General features: G+C 35.4%; 1 protein-coding gene across 5 annotated transcripts in view; it reads left to right on the forward strand.

Moving 5' to 3' along the window:
• EPHA7 (EPH receptor A7) overlaps positions 1–16491 on the forward strand; it is a 186345-nt gene that overhangs the window by 125329 nt on the left and 44525 nt on the right. For all 5 annotated transcript variants that reach the window (XM_014964610.1, XM_014964613.1, XM_014964612.1 and 2 more), the window contains exon 6: positions 14981–15105. In XM_014964610.1, coding sequence (XP_014820096.1) covers positions 14981–15105 — 125 coding nt within the window. The remainder of the gene's footprint in view (positions 1–14980; positions 15106–16491) is intronic.

Here is a 16491-nt window from a genome sequence, read left to right on the forward strand (position 1 = left end):
GTTCTCTTTTTTAAAATTATTTTTATTTGCATTTTCTGCCTTTGAGCTTTGTTCTTTTAGGTGTACCATTAAAAATTAGTCACCTGTTAATGTGATGAAGGCTTTAGGTACCTAGATGATTCTTTGAAAAGAACTGAAGGACACCTGCAATGTCTTAAGGTAATAACCGTCAAACTGTCAGAGGCAAAAGTAACAAGCAAAAATATTTGCAACAAAAGAAAGGAGAAGACAACCGTTGGAAAGGGAAGGAAAATAAATTTATAAAGCAGGTTGTAAAAGCGGTTAATGCTAAACATGTGATGTTTATGCCAATAGAATGAGTCAGATATGCTTCAAGTGAAATACTGTATTTTGAGCTGCCTAATGTCACCAGCGCCTGCAGGGACAGTTTGCTAACTCTCCATGAACACACAGTCAGCTCTTCAAAGTAATTTCCATTATGCAACGGTGGAGCTTTAAAGACATCCTCCCTTATTGATCTTGTTTTTGCATGATTCGACTTGTTAAGAACAAGATAAAGTTCCTCTGATAAACATTGATATTCTATAGGTAAGGAGAATTTCTTTAGTCTAACATTTTTATTGTCATTGTTTGTATCTATGCAGACAGCTTAACCTGCTCTGAGACTCTGGTAAGTCATTAAATAGCTTTTTTTTTTCACCAACTATCAAGCTTCCTTTAAACTCTAGCCAACTGCTTGCATTCCTGACCTTCTGGAGGTATTGAGCCAGTACTCAAGACCAGTCATGGCACTTCACTTGCTGTTATACAGTCAGGGCTGGGCCGTAATTTTTCCAGATTTTGCTTTCTTCATGTTAAAGTCAATGAGACAGATGCAGGCATCTGATTTCTTAGAAAGAAAACACTGACCGAAAAAAACTATATCCTTTCCCTTCCCTTCACTTCCTTTCCTTTCCTTTCTCTCCTCCTTCTTGTGCCGTGTTCCCTGAGCTATAGACTAGTACGAAAACTAAAGGTAAGGAGCAAATAAGATAATTTCACACTGAATCCACTTTGCGCAAAAAATGCTGCATATTTGGATTTTTGTTCTAGGTTTGGGTTTTTACTGGGGGAGTAGGGAGTGCTTGAGACCTACCTTGTTATTAAATATATATACAAATAAAAACATATTCTAAGTATTTTAAAATACCATAACGATGATCGCTTTTATTTTTAAAAATTCTTTTGCCAGCAGCTTACCACAGAGATGAAAAGGAGAGAAGTACCTACTTAACATTAGCATATGTCATCTGGATAGACTGGCTGTACAGTAAAATGTAGAGTTTAAGCACAGTTTTGGGTGATCCTGTAACTTCAGTCCCATCTTCATCACTTACGATGCATATAAATGGCTGTTGCACTGTAGACCAGTTGCGCTGTAGGCCAGCTGGCCAGCTGTTTGCACCTCACAAACCTGCGTGAGTCACAATTCTAATTTATCATGTCTATCTACATACCTTTTACATTTGTTTCAAACAATACAATCTTGTGGAAATTAATTGAAGGAACCCAAAGGTCTGTTTGTATCTATGGGCTGAGGGTGGTTTCTGGGGGTCCTGGAGAGAAGTTAATAACTGCAGCAGAAAGGTAGGTATATGGTAGACTCCATCTGCCAAACTTTACTATGTATTGTATATCACCACAAATTTTAAGCTCTTAGTAAACCAGGCTCCTTAAAGGACATGCCTCATTTACCTCTTGAAGAGTGGCAGGTGTTTCCAAGGTCCCTCAGAGGGAAGTCCTGCCTCCCTAGCCGGGTGCCTGAGCTGTACAAGATATGAAGTCTCTCTAGAGACCTTTTAGGGCAGCCCCTTTCCTTGATTAGATTTCTTCTTGGGAGAGTTTTTCATTAGGCATCTACTGCATAGATTCCAGACTTTAAATTAGGGAGGCTAGTTCCCAGCTATGGGTAATAAATTGACACCAGAAATTAACATCTCTGTATTTCTATCACAGAAAACAAATATTAGACTAAGCATTTAAAATGGAATAATGATAATAAAATAATAAAAAACCCCAAACCCTACAAAGTGGTAGCATGCAAAAACAGTCCTGCCAGTCAAGTGATGTAGGTTCCATCTCAGGACACAACTGGAGCAATAAAAATTTAACTTAAAGGCCCACTCAAGGCTTGCTTACTATAAGATCTAAATGACCAGCAGGATCTCTTTCTCCACTAACTAAAAGGACCTTAAGGAGGCTTGTATTTTAATATCTGAAATGCAAAATTAAATGGTATCAGTTGGGGCAGGCATTACACTCTTGGAGAAAGGGTGAAATTTGTCTTCAGATAAGCAGAACTGTATTTATTGATAAATTGTACACTACCTTAAACATTGCAACATATGCAGCCAGTTTTAATAAAGATAAGCTTTTTTGAGTGCTCCACTCCTAAAATCATTTTGCAATCATGTCCATTTGAAGGTATGTATCCTATTTAATCAGCAAACATACTGTATGTATGAAGCTCTGATTTGCTCCTGTGAGATACAAATGTTATTATAAAAGCGCCATGGGTCTTTATATTATCTGACTTTACATGCGTATTTCATAAAGCTTTAATTTAGTTTGGATTAGAGAAATTACAAGGTTAAAAAAAACCCAACCCTTCAAGTAGAGTTTTAAAGTAAGACATGCCCTTATCATTGCCAGCTTTATTTTATAACTAATTCAACCACTGTTGGATAATCAGAACAAAGGGGGATTTTTTTTTTTTTTTGCTTTTTTTGTTGTCCCCGAGCACGTGTGCAGTACAGCGTTGATTAGTTGAGTAATATCTCTACTATTCCACCTTTTTCAGTGGGGCTCACATAAAAACCTACAGAAACTTGTATCTGGGTAATGAGTAGGTTAAATATTTTTATCATTGAATGATCATGAGAGGAGTTTCTAAGTGTTTTAGCATAGCTGTTTTCTAATGCAGGGTTTTTACGTGCACTTTTAAAGGAGATTAATAAACATTCAGTGTTAATCATGGGAAATTCCAGTACCAATGATTGAGGTTTATTTCATTTTCTACCGTAAGCAGTGCTGAGACCATATACATTAAGGAAACAAGCTATAGGTGTTCATGATTCTGATGTATATCCATCTTAATATGTGTATTATAATACATTCATGAGCGTAAATAATTACACTAGTGCTTTTTCAAATGAATAAGGCAATAGACTGATATTCAGAGGATATAGTCCTATTTCTCTTTCTGTTTATGTGCTGTGCAACCTTGCACATTCTGGTATTTAATACACTATTCATCTAAATGATGTCATATTGTTTGGCTAATCTACATATGAACCATATTGTATACTGTGCTCACTCACGTAAATTGAGTTGCTCTACTGGTGATGTGCCTTGGAATCACTGAATTTAAGTCTTCTGATGTTGGTGGTGAATACAACTTTTGTTCTATAAATACATGTAAGAAGCAATAATTTCTGCTGTAGACTTGGAGCTTCTTATAGAAAAATAGGAATTGAAAAATGATTTACACAGTCAGTGTGGAAAAATAGTAATTTTCTTTAAAACACAGCATAGTGCTGTGGTTATGACTCAAATTTAATTTTTTTTGTGACATTTCAGTTTGACTGTCTTTTTGCTATATCCCTTAAAACCTGGAAGGACTTACAAGATGTGTAGACACTTTTTTCCCATACTTTTATTTAACAGGACAGCAGTTATTATATTAACAGTTCCATGCAGTCTGAAAGAGGCACCGACACTGCACTCTCCCAATACCTTGATTATGAGTGAGGGAATGGAGAATCAAATCTCAGGTTTATGATTTAGGATAAATAGAACCATAATGAACTATTCAAGGGTACTTATGCAATTTTACTTATTTTTCCAATATATAGAGTTATTCTGCATTAAACCAGAAACGGCTTTGTATCTTTTTTTTAAAGTTTAACCTTTCTGACTAAATGTTCTATGGCCTTCTGTTACTGCAAAGAGCTCCATTTTCATCCACTTCATCCTGGATATTGACTAAAGTTCAACATTCAGAGTCAATGCAGTCACTACTTATTCACACCAGTAAAATTTGAAAGAGAATCAGATCCAGAAGCTCTTGCTCTGGTTTTGTTGTTTTGTGGTTTGTTGTTATTTGTTTTTTTTTTTTCTTATAAAAATGTTGGTTCACACTTCAATTCTACATAGGAATATTTTCAGCGTTAAATTGATTCCCTACAATTGTGAAGTAATATAGCTCTGTAAATAGTCACAGTATTTAGCTAGCAGCTTGCTAAAATACCCTTAAGCTCATCAAGAAATAGACTTGTACTGTTTCTACATACTGTATTGTATGTACAAACTTGCATCCTACAAGATTTGCATGAGAGGTAAGTCAGAGCAGACTCCGGACTAATTACATTAAGGTGCATTAAGGATCAAGGGATACAACTCCTTAAATTCATAAGGAAACTTTAGGAGATAGGAAGAAATTCTAGATAGTGTGTGAGGAAGATGGGATCTACCTCACCTCAAAAATATGTAAATGTTATGTGTCAGGTTTATTTGGTGTACGAGGTCATCTCTTTCTCCTAAAATCAGTGCCTAAATTCACTACGTAGTCAGTGGAGAAAGTTTTTCAAAGGCCTTAAAATGAAGATGTTTTCAAATTTATGGGTTCAGTCTAAACAGGCAGAATCTCTTTCTGGATCTTTCCAATGCACTTACCTCTCTGTCACGGGGAGCAAAGCTATTTGGGAGAGCATAAGTACTTAATTTAAGGAGAGCTGTAGTCGCCTAAAGGGTAGGTGCACCCAGGTGCCTAAGTTAGATTGTCTGGATCCCATCCAGAACTATTTCTGAAATAAAAGACTCAAAACCTATCTCTGTGAAATTGGCAAAGAAATTTTAATCTTTTTGCACAAAAAAAAAAAAAAAAAACAAAAAAAAAAAATAGATGAAAAAGTAACCAATTAATGATGTAGCTACGTTGCATGATCAGTTGTGGTAATTACATTTTTAATTACTTTACCCTTAGGACCTGATTCTGATCTTATTTCCATTCGTATAAAGCAAGGATAACTTAAATAAAATCAATGCAGCTAAACTAAAATATAATTGATGAGAGGTCAGAATTGAGCCCTAAATGGTATGCTAAAAGTGGAACTAATCAGAAATCTAAATGGGTTTATAATTTGTGCAATTGACATTTTCGTAATCTAAATCTCCAAGAAGTTAACCTTTGGATATAGAACTTGGGTTTCCCTCAGAGCCTCCTAGCATTCAGGGAAGAGAAGCCACTAGAAAGTCTGTAAAAAGATGATGATTTTGCACAGCTTCTAAACCCATGTAATAAATTCTTTCATTAATGATTGATGTCTTTTGAGTTAAATGTGTTTTTGCATCAGACAAGTCTTTGTGCAAAGTTTTCTAGTGAGCAGAAGCTGGAGAAACATTGAACCCTAGCATGTTCTCAAATAACAAAAAGACACCCCCCCCAAATCAAAAGTTATTTTAAGCAATATGAAGATTTAGGAACCAATGTCTACTCAAAGTCAAGAATATTTAAAGTCTTTTGGAAATTATGTTTAAAGTTTACTGTTTGTATAATAGATGGTAGGGATACTTTTTTTTTTTAATCAGGCCAATTTATCAAATATAGTTGCATAAGTCCTAGAAATATGTTATTTCTGTTACAATTTTTATATAATTGGTTGCAAAAAAGAGAAAATATACACAAACTGAAGATATTTTCATATAGATTTTGTGTATTTTACTATTAAGCAAATATGTGCATTATCTTTTAAGTGATAATTGCTGTTTAATAGGCACGTATTAATGTTGTATATTCAAATCAATCAACTAGCTTAACTTTACAAAATACGTTCCCCCTGAGGTAATGGATTTTCCTTCTGCTTTTGCAGGACTATTTTTTTTTTTTAACAGCTCGTGCACAATCCAAAAATTATTTCATTTGGGACAATTGACATTGTATCAAATGGATTTTTTCCTCCGTTGTCAGAACGTACATGAATTTTTCATACTTCAAGGGGGATTCTGACTATTGTATTTATGGCAGTGGCAGTTCTCCACAGCGGGGACCTGGCTCTGGTCGGTGAAACTGCTTCTTCCACAAGCCTTGACTGGGGGAGTTGGAGCCAGACTGCTGCCTCTGACCTTCCTCTCATGGACATGACTTTCATTCCTGAGCATAGTCACTAACTTCAGGCTTGTTATTTCTGATATTTATCACTGTAGCAGAGATTCCCAGATGGATATTTACCTATCTGCTTAAATTCTAGAGATTTTATGCTCTTTGGGAGAAAAGTACAAGCTCATAACATTAAAAAAAAAACAAACAGAACAACCATGCAAGCTGTTTTTGCAAGGAATTCTTCTTGTGTTTGCTGGGAATACCACCCATGCTGCTTTCAGAAATATGCCTGTTGTTAGAAGTGCCATTATAATGCATTTCACAGGAATTTGGAAGGCTGGAACAGAAGTCGTGCACATTTTAGGAATGTTAGTAGAGCAATATTTTTTCCCCACTGAACAATTACGTCTTTGAAAATGTCAGTTTGATCAAACCTCTGGCACAGTGATAATTATTGTTTTGTGCTGACATCTTTATAGAATATTTATATGCTTTTCTGTTAATATTTGATCAACTGTTTTTATTTTTTTGGCATGGCACTTTGTTTCCAGGTTTTTGTTGGCTGCGTCTGAAACAAAATTCTTTGTTATGGGGCTGGAATTAATTCAATTGTCTCTTGGACATCCTACACGAAATCAACAATCGTACTAGTCCATAGGCTTCCAAAGCTACAGTTCTAATCACCTTATACTCTACAGTAACATAAATTTTTACTTTTAGAGAAGTCAAACTAGGGTGGCAGTATTAGCTATACAGTCGCAGTGAGAAACTATTAAGGGGTTTTTGGTTGTGGTTTTTGTTATTTTGTTTTGTTGGGGTTTTTTTTCCCCATGAGTAGCATCCTTGAAGCTGACATCTTTTTGTGACTGAATAGATGACAGCATGAAATTCAATTACAGCAAACAGTCTCAGTCATTACACCTGTCTGCTTCCAGAGGAAAGTATTTGTAAATTGTGCTTTATCCTTCCGTTCCCTAAAACCCGCGTCTGTAATTGACACTTGCCAGCAGAGATGACTGGAGACAGAAGGAGAACATAATGTGTCTGAGTAGCCCACCAGGGAAAAGAGTATCCTCATCTTTGGGAGTTTCGCGACGTTTTGTTTACTTTAATGAAGAATAATACCTGTGAGCCAAGGATTTATTGCAAGGATGGTAGCAGATGTTTTTGTTAAAAAAAAAAAAAAAAAAAAAAAAAGAGTTATGAAGGATGAATCGCAAAAGAAGGCAGGACAAAAGAAAAATCTAATTAACATAGAAATATTTCTTCTGCAAAGGAAAACAAATGCTTCAGTAGAACAAAGGCCCCTCTCTGTTATTTGTAAGGCTGGTTTGTTACTCTTAACACATTTGTAAGAATCAGGTTTGTGCCTGACATGTCAAAACTTATTCACAAAGCAAGAGTTGTGGATACCTTGGGAGTCGATGTTGTCACTTGTTACGCAACTCAGCATCCGTTCAGCACTGATTGATGCCCAAGTCGCCAGTTTTGGAAGAAATGGGATACAGACATGACAATAATATTTGTACCAAATGTCAGCCAGGAGAAACAGGGGAGTTCGCAGAACGGATCTAGACATAGACTTTGACCAGAAAAAAAACCTCAAACCATGATAGACAAGCTGTCAGCCCTGATCTTTCTTAACTGTTTCTTTTCTTTCTGTTAAGTTCTTTTTGTTGGTTTCCCTCTCCAGAATTTTGCCAGAGTAGACAGCATATAAAACTGATCAAGCCGGTGAGTTTTGAGCTTGATGAAGGAACTACCAAGACATTAACTATTTGAAATGCATTAGATACATCAAAGATATGAACAATTAGTAAATCACTACATATTTGGTAAGCTTCTTAGAACTTTGCTAATAATAATAGGATAGATTTGAAGGTATTTATTGTTTTTCCTCATTTTTTGGACTTACATTTCTTAATTGATTTGCAAAAATATTCAGGTACCTACTGCTTCTGTTCCTCTCTGTAGATCAGCAGGTAGTTTGAGAGTTTCCCAGCCACAAAAGCAATGGAAAAAAAATGTAATGGAGTTATGCAGCAAAATATTACTTGACTTGGTTGCTTGTTACCATGTAGTCAGGACATCCCCAAGTGGCCCAGATCACTGTGTGAGCCTCTGCTCATGGCTTACGGAGCACTGTAAGCACACTGTGTTATATTTATGAGCCGGAAAGTAACGTGTGTCAGAGAGGAAGTTAAAATGGCTTCTCTGTAGGATATTGTTAGTGTAAAATATCTGATTTATTTGGGTCTCTTTTTGAATGCTGCAGCTTGTAAACACAGTGGGGAATTTCTCTGACATTGATCCAAAGCAATGGGTACTAATGGCATAATACAGTGGTACTCAATAACCTTTTATCATGGGCTGCTTTGTCATGTGGAGACTTAACTGAGGGGAAAGAAATACACTGTAACAAAAAAGAAAATCTCTTGAATTTCCATCTACCCCTTTAATAATGCTCAGTTTAAGAGCTATCATATTCTTTTCTGTTATCTTTTTGCATGAACTATCATACAAAATAGCATTAAAATTATGATAAATATTAGTGTAAACATGAGGAGAAATGTAGACGTTTTTCCCAAGCTTTCAAAGGACAAGCTGTGGCAGATCTCTGTCATGGCTTGAATAGCACTGCCATGTTATGGTTCTCTGAAAATTTTAATAATTTTAGTATTTTAATAAATACAATTATAATAAATACAATAAGAAATTTATATAAATACATTTTTATATACATATATATATATATAACATTTATTTAATTTTAACACAAAGCTTTTATATCTTCATAGGAAACAGAATAAACAAATAAGGGAAATGTCTATTTGTTCAGTCCCTGCCAACCCTTGTCAAAGTTTTCTTTCAAGTGACATCTATGTCCACCAGGCAGCTCCTTAGAAGTGAGCAAGGGCATGTATCTCCAGGCATACCTCTTCAGACCAGTATAAAAACCAGTCTGGTGCCACGTGCTGACCCCAGGCCCCTGACAGTGGCAGCTGCAATTCCTCAAGGTGTATAATCTTTTTGCCTACCACTCTGGTTTAGTAATTTTGGCAATTCTGATGCCTGAGTTTCCCTTCAGAGTGAACCAGAACATGGTGGGAGGCCAGGTTATGACTTCATTTACACGTTTTCTTTTGGGAGCAAATTAGTACGCAAGCTGGTGCGGAAGGGAGTCATTTGGGTAATGTCGGTGCAGGATTGTTAATAGAGTAGAGGGAGTTTTGTATTCTCTTCCTGAACAACCATTTAAGAGCTAACACCAGTGTAATTTTCTGCTACTATTTTGATCTACACATACATGGGTTCATTTTACATTTGTTGTTGGTATGACGCCAGATTCCAGTCTCACTTAAAATAGATGTAGAGTCAAAGCAACTCTGTTATGTAAAGATTTCTGCCAAGAATGGAGACAGTGAAGACATTCTGAAAAGAAATAATAGAATAGGTTATAACCGTTGGGATGCCAATATCTCTGTTTTTCCATGGTTTGCATCTGTTAGCAATGTCCCCTTCAGTCTGAACACTCAAAACACCCCCCAGCTGCTGTTAGAACACTTGTGGAAAAATGGTGTTAACGCTTCGTGTAATGTAAAACTTACTTTGGGCCCTAACACATAGTTTTACAGGGATGTAAAAACTGATCTCTTCGCTGGTGTATGAAAAGCTGGTGGTTTTGAGTGATTGCTGCATATCTTCGTGATATGAAAAGGAGAGGCCAAAAGCCGAGAGTTTATGTCCTTTGGGAAGAGCTGTTAAGGGTCCTGTGCTGTGAAAGTGTTACTGTTGACTTCAGCAAGTCCAGATGGAGCTCAGATTGTCTTATGCACATTATTGCTATTATAAGATAAAGAAATATAAAAAAATGGTAAAGAAAGACTGATAGCCTATTAATTCATTTACCTTTGTATAACAAACGACGGAACTGGAGCAGCAAACATAGATTTGGTACCATTTATAAACGTGAGGTTTGGTGGGAGCATTCACTAGCGTTCCTTTGTGAAACTTTCTGCATTAAGTGGGACTGCAGGGTTGAGACCCTTATTTCTGAGGCTTTTTAGCAGTTTGTTTTATACACATAAACTACTAAACGCCCAGAGTGCTGCTTCTGGAGAGACTTTTTTAAAAGTATCATATTAAAAGTCTCCATGACTGATGCTGTTGATGGAATTGAGACACATTCAAGATGCAGGACTTTAAGAAAATCTCAGAGAAATAGCTAAGTATGTTTCTTTTGCTGAGTTATCTTTTTTCAATAAAAAGGTGTTACAGTTGATTTTGTGCTAGCAATTGGTGCATTATGCCTAGTTCCTCTTATATGCGAAAGTGCAGCTTCACATGTTTTCATTTTTCAGTTTTTATTGTTTTGCCTTAGTATTTTGTGGTTTTTTTCAGGTTTTGTTTTTTTTTTCCTGGTACAATGTAAAAAAGATTTAATTTTGCATCTGTCTTTGTCTTTTGGAAAATACACTGCGGATCAAGGGAAATGTTAGGCGTGAGAACCAGAGAATAGCTAAGGATAGAGATTAAAGGCATGAGCAATATTACGTTATAACATTTTCAGAGGACTCTGGACTAAAAGCAATGCCTTGCAAAATAATTACCAGAGTTTTCTGTACCTAAATATTTGCACATATTGATAATATACCATATGCTTGGCTTAGCAGTATGGGTGTAACACATCAGTCTACCAGATGCAATATTCTCTCTGGACCAGAATATTTTCTTGGAATATCCTGCTCTTTTTGACACCTCAGTCTTAACTTTTTCTATAACTTGATCTGAAAATGATGACCAGCTTGAAATCTATATAACTTGAAGGCTTTATCAGTAAAGCCCAGCAGAGTTATATTTCTCTGTGGCTGTGATGTTGAAACCTGGTGAAAAATCAATTTTTCCTTTTGCTGAATGGTATATTTGAAACATTTAAAAAAGGTGAATGAGTGTGCTGAGGGCCTGTCATTCTCGAAGTATTTTCTTATGCAGCATGTGTAGGTACATCTGCCTGTTAGCCCTGAGAGGCTGTGTGTGTTTGATGCATTGGATGTTGTGTCAGCAGGAAGGAGAAAAAGAAGAGATGAGGTATATCAGAAGGAAAGTTGATAGCAAATGGTGTTTTGAACAGCCTGGATCCCCCGGTGTAATATATTATGGAAATAATGATTCTGACAAGTGATGCTTCTTTGTAACCTGAAGTGATACAGTAGGGATTATGCATGCTCAAGTCATTCAGGACTGGGTACTTAGTTGTCTACAAAAGCTGTAAGAAGTGTCTTCATCATGAACAACTTTGTAATAGATGCAGTGGCAAGAACTCAATTACTAAAAGAAAAAAATACCTGAAACAGTTGTTTCTTCTTCTTCTCATTATTAGTATTACACTGGTGTTAGTATTATTATTGTTATTATGGTTTAGCTAGCAATGGGAACAAAACTGTTATTTTTAATTACGTTTTTATAGAGTTATCTTTTTGTGTGTTATTTAATACCATATTTTCTCTTGTATTTAGGGATGAATTGTGTGCTCTAACTAATTTTCAGGCTTGCTCGGATATAGTTGTTTCAAAACCATAAGTAGGTTTTTAATTAATTAACATGGATAGGCAATGAGATGTGGGCTAAAGGCTTAAACGGAGGTGTCAGGAAGCCAGAACAAATAAAACAGGAATGCAAAACAGTCTGTAAGAGAGGCACAGAGAGCATACGGGGGAAATGATTATACTAGAATAAAGAACAAAATGCTTCTGACCTGTACATCCTCATTAAGCACAGATCAAGAAATGCAACCCAAAAGGCAGGATAAATATAGCATATACATCTAGCCTCTCCTGTCAATAGATTGGCTTACGTGGTTGGTGTAGTTTACAGAGATTTCCTTGCAGTAACAACAGCCTGGTGTACCTTGCCAGAGGACGATACTCTGGCTCCAACCAATTTGATGATTCCCTGACAAACATGGGGAATAAAATAAGCTTAGTTTACTGTATTTTAGGAATATCATGCAGTACGGGAATATATATTGTCTTCCGAGCTACCAACATATACAATCTGCAGGGCTGGACATTCTCTTCTTTCTCAAGTGGGTCTTCTACTGATGAAAAGTAGCACATTTTTAGCTGGGGCGGGGAGTGGAGAGGGGAGGGAAAGACAAAGCAACCGAAAAAAAACCCCAAACTAACTTTTAATCTGAACATTCTCAAATGAAAAGAATAATAATTGTCAGGAAATATATTTAAGAGTGTATTTATTTAAAAGTTTTGAATGCTGTCTTGCAATGTTGATAAATCACTGAGATTTATTTTTGAATGGAAATTCCTTAAGAATGGAATATGCATGTTTGTGGTGTACTTCTTACAGATACTAAGTAGGAATCTCACACAATGTCTTTCGTTTCCCTGCTTAAATTCTTCCCCCTTCTCTGTTCCTCCTTCCCTGCATTGCCGTTCCTTCCCCACATAAGCAGAATTAACTAATACAGAGGAAGTGAGTTCATTTTGCTTCACTGCTTAAAAAAAATGAATGCTATGACCAACGGAATGAAAAAATTTGATAAGCTAAAACAAAAGGCAGCAAATGCTGAGAACAAACTGCAGTGACCTAGGTAATATAAAACTGTTTCATGATAAGTCTGAACATTAACAATTTTGGACATCTAAAAATGTAAAATTAGCAATTTGAAAACATTTATCTGGATGAGATAGAGCATTATACATGAAACATAATGAGCTCTCTGAAATTCAGCCAGGATGCTGTGGTACTCATTTAGACAAAGAAGACAACTAGTTAATCACGGCAAAGAAAACTAGACAGAGTAAATTAGTTTACTGCATTCCAGACTCGAAAAAGAATATATTTCACTAATTAGAGAGTGAAAATAGTCCAAGCTTTTAGAAAGAGAATGCAAGAAGAGCAAAAGAGAGAGATCCTGGCTTTGAAATGGTGTATCAACCCGTGGTGTTTGCATGATGCAATTTTATGACTTTTATCAGTTAGGCAGCCTACATTAAGGGGTCTTCAACTTTGACTATATTGATTATATACAATGTAATAGTTCATAATGAAAATTACCATGCATGGCTTCAGTTCTTAATTTTCATGGACTCTTGGAGCCTCTAATGAAATGTAAATAAATTTAATTTAAGAACCTACATGAATATACATGTTATAATAAAAAAGACTAGCGACTTCTGAATTAAAATAAGAAATTAACAATCAAATTTCAAGTTTTTTAGAGGAGTATTGTCTTGACTGTGCTGTAGATATTTTTACTTTATCATTATATTTATATCCTTAATGTTGAAGGAGTGTGTGTTCTGGATGTTTTATTTCTATGTTCTTTAAATTAAACAGAGGAAAGTGTGTGTGCTAAAGAATATTAGAATAGCAATTATTCTAATTAGACTTCAAGGTGAATGGTAAAGAGAAAGTGAAGTTCACCTGCTTTTTGCACGGAGTAAGAATTGCATTATGTGAAGGCTTTACACCATTTTACATAGTGAAAGCTTTATACACACTTGTGAATGAAGGTTCTTTTTTTTAAATAGAAAAAAAATTAAAATTTTGAGAATTTTTGTTCAAGCAAACATTCAATTGTAGAATCAGTACTAATTTCCACACTTGAAAAAGATATAAAAAAATTTATCTCTAATTTTCTTTTCCTCTCCTGTATCTGAATCTGAATCTCTCTGAGTTTGAGCAAGTTCCTGTACGTATAAATGTCATTTTGCTTTTAACTGCAGAAGCGTGAGGATCAGGTCCTCTTTTTATCTATCTTTTGCATGAGCAGTGTTACACTCTTGATTTATTTCTATTAAATTGAAAGAGAACAAGATCAAGTTTGCGTGGTTCCAATGCCACAGTTGTTTGTTTAAGAGCTATGGTTTTACAGGACTTTTGTGCTACAGTAGGGATGCAGGCAGTATGTATGTTTGAGAAAAAGAGAAATGTTGGGCCTCCTTTGGAACTTCACATCAGCAGAAAATCTGCTGTCTTTCTTTTTCATTAAATATGAGATAAGCTGATAAAGCAAGTTATTTTTTCAGTCTCTTATATTTTATTACATCATCTCTTAAACATTTTTAAACGAGAGTTAATGGCTCTATAATGCTTGTACATTGGTGTTTTTTTTTAAATTTCAAAAGATGCTTGTTTGTGGGTGATGTTCATTAGGAAACTGTGTGTGTGTATGTATGTATGTCTCTGTAGAGTGAGGTGGAAGAAGAGAGTGTCCCCTTTATCTCATAAGGTCTGCTGCTTAAATTGTCTCACACATTCAAAAAATGCCAAGACCAAATATGGAAGCTTTAGCTCTAAAGAGAGAATGTCCTGGAAAGGTTTAAGCTAATGAAAAAGAGGTCCAGTCTCTTAACAAAGTTGTTTTCATCACCAAGTTGTGTTGCAATCAGATACTGTGATAGATTTCATTTTTAAGCAGAATTGGAATCAGAAGAAATGAGCCTAAAATGTGATTTTGTTTCTAAAAAATTATTTTTCTTGTTATGTGCATTTCAGAAACATATGCAATAAATATTTAGACTCTTAATTTACTACACATCAATCTGAAAATCTACTTTGCTATCTTAATCAGAATTAATTTACTTAATTGTTATTCCTATCCCATCAATCTCAGTTTTGGACTCACTTGAACAATGCCACTTTTTGCTGTTTGCACTTTAATTTGATTTCCATTCTAAGTTTACGAACAGTAAAAGGATCCTGCTTGAATATTCATTAGCTTTGAATTGTGGGCTATGAAAAGGTGCTTTCTTTTACCTTAATGAAAGTGGCTCAGCATGGGGCGGATCAGTAATGACATTTGATTCTAGGCATCCAACAAATTTGCTTTTTATTTATTGACACATCTTGTCCAAACAGCTCCCTCGCAAGTTAGTGGAGTAATGAAAGAGAGAGTGCTGCAGAGGAGCGTGGAGCTTTCCTGGCAGGAACCAGAACATCCCAATGGAGTCATTACTGAATATGAAATCAAGTATTATGAGAAAGTAAGTGCTAAGATTATCTGTAATGTACGACAATGTGCTGTGTGCTCCATGTTGCCTTGCTGTGTTGTGGAACAATGTTAAAGCCATCAGCGATCAACTATCCTGTCTCTTCAAAGGCACAGTGATTTTTTGCTCATTTTTAATAACTAGTGAATCCCTGCACTTATTACTGCTATCGTGTGTCTCATATATTGTGTTTTGGTATCCTAAAAATGAATTACGCACATGAAATCTTGCCTTTTTTTTCCACTTTTTTTTTTTTTTAATTGTTAAGTCAGACTTGGATATTTTACCATGATAGTTGTGAGTTTCCTGTCTCTTCTACATTGTATTTAAAGCTTGTTTCATTTCCTTCTGTGTCACTGCATTTGGTATTTCCTTATGAGCTGGGCAGCTTCAACTTGATGTCTGAAAACTTCCAAAGCACTTCCTACAGTTCCAGCTGATAAATATTCCTTATTTGTCTTTTTAAAAAGTCCCAGCGTTGTGAAATTTATTTTTCACTTGTTGTCTCAACACAATAATGAATTGAGGGCTGCATTTCAATAGTATATGAAGTGATCTCTGTTTCTGGTAGAGTGAAATTGCAATCTTATTGATGTCAGTCAGAGTTATGCCATTCATTTCAGCATGTCTAGGGCTTCATTTGTGATAACTTTGAAGTACTCCAGAATAAAAAAATCTGACAAATATATAAGTAAGGCCACATGCACCCATAAGCTGGATGAAAGCAGAGTGAAGGCAGGTTGTGTAGCTACACTTTTGTCATGGGACCCAGACTAAGTGTGGTTCCTCCAGATTTCCTGGGAAATTTTCTGTAGCACATAACAGGTTCCAAAGTTTTATAAAACATTCTGGGAGAAAAGAAGAAAGAATTAAAATGGAAATAAGTGAACAAAGGAGCTCCTTTGTGATCGCTCGTGAAGACATTTCATCTCTGCAAACAAGGTAATAGAACCTCTATATCAAAAAGAGCATGTCAGTTTACTAGGTAATGTAGTATTAGGTAAATTCAAACCAGATTGGATCTAATATCAAGTGTCACATCTAATTTTCAGTATTGAATTACACAAATATACTTATCAAAAGATCTTTATATGCATTGGGAAGGGAATAAAATGTTTATTTGTTCATGCAAACTCCCAGTTTAAGTTGTTCACTTTAACGACTTCTATAAGGTAATTTACCAGATATGTACAGGTAGCCAAACAATTTTTTAAAAGAATTTTATTAATTTTAGCAGGACATTTTTATTCGTCAAGCATGTGTTTGTGCACTTGCACACAAATAAAGTCCACATATTTAAAAAAAAAAGTTTACATATTTACCAAAGACAAAAATGTTCTCCACACAAAAAAACCCTCAGAACCTGAAATAAAAACCAAA

This window comes from Calidris pugnax, unplaced genomic scaffold (genome assembly GCF_001431845.1).
Source record: "Calidris pugnax isolate Ruff unplaced genomic scaffold, ASM143184v1 scaffold219, whole genome shotgun sequence".
NCBI lineage: Eukaryota > Metazoa > Chordata > Aves > Charadriiformes > Scolopacidae > Calidris > Calidris pugnax.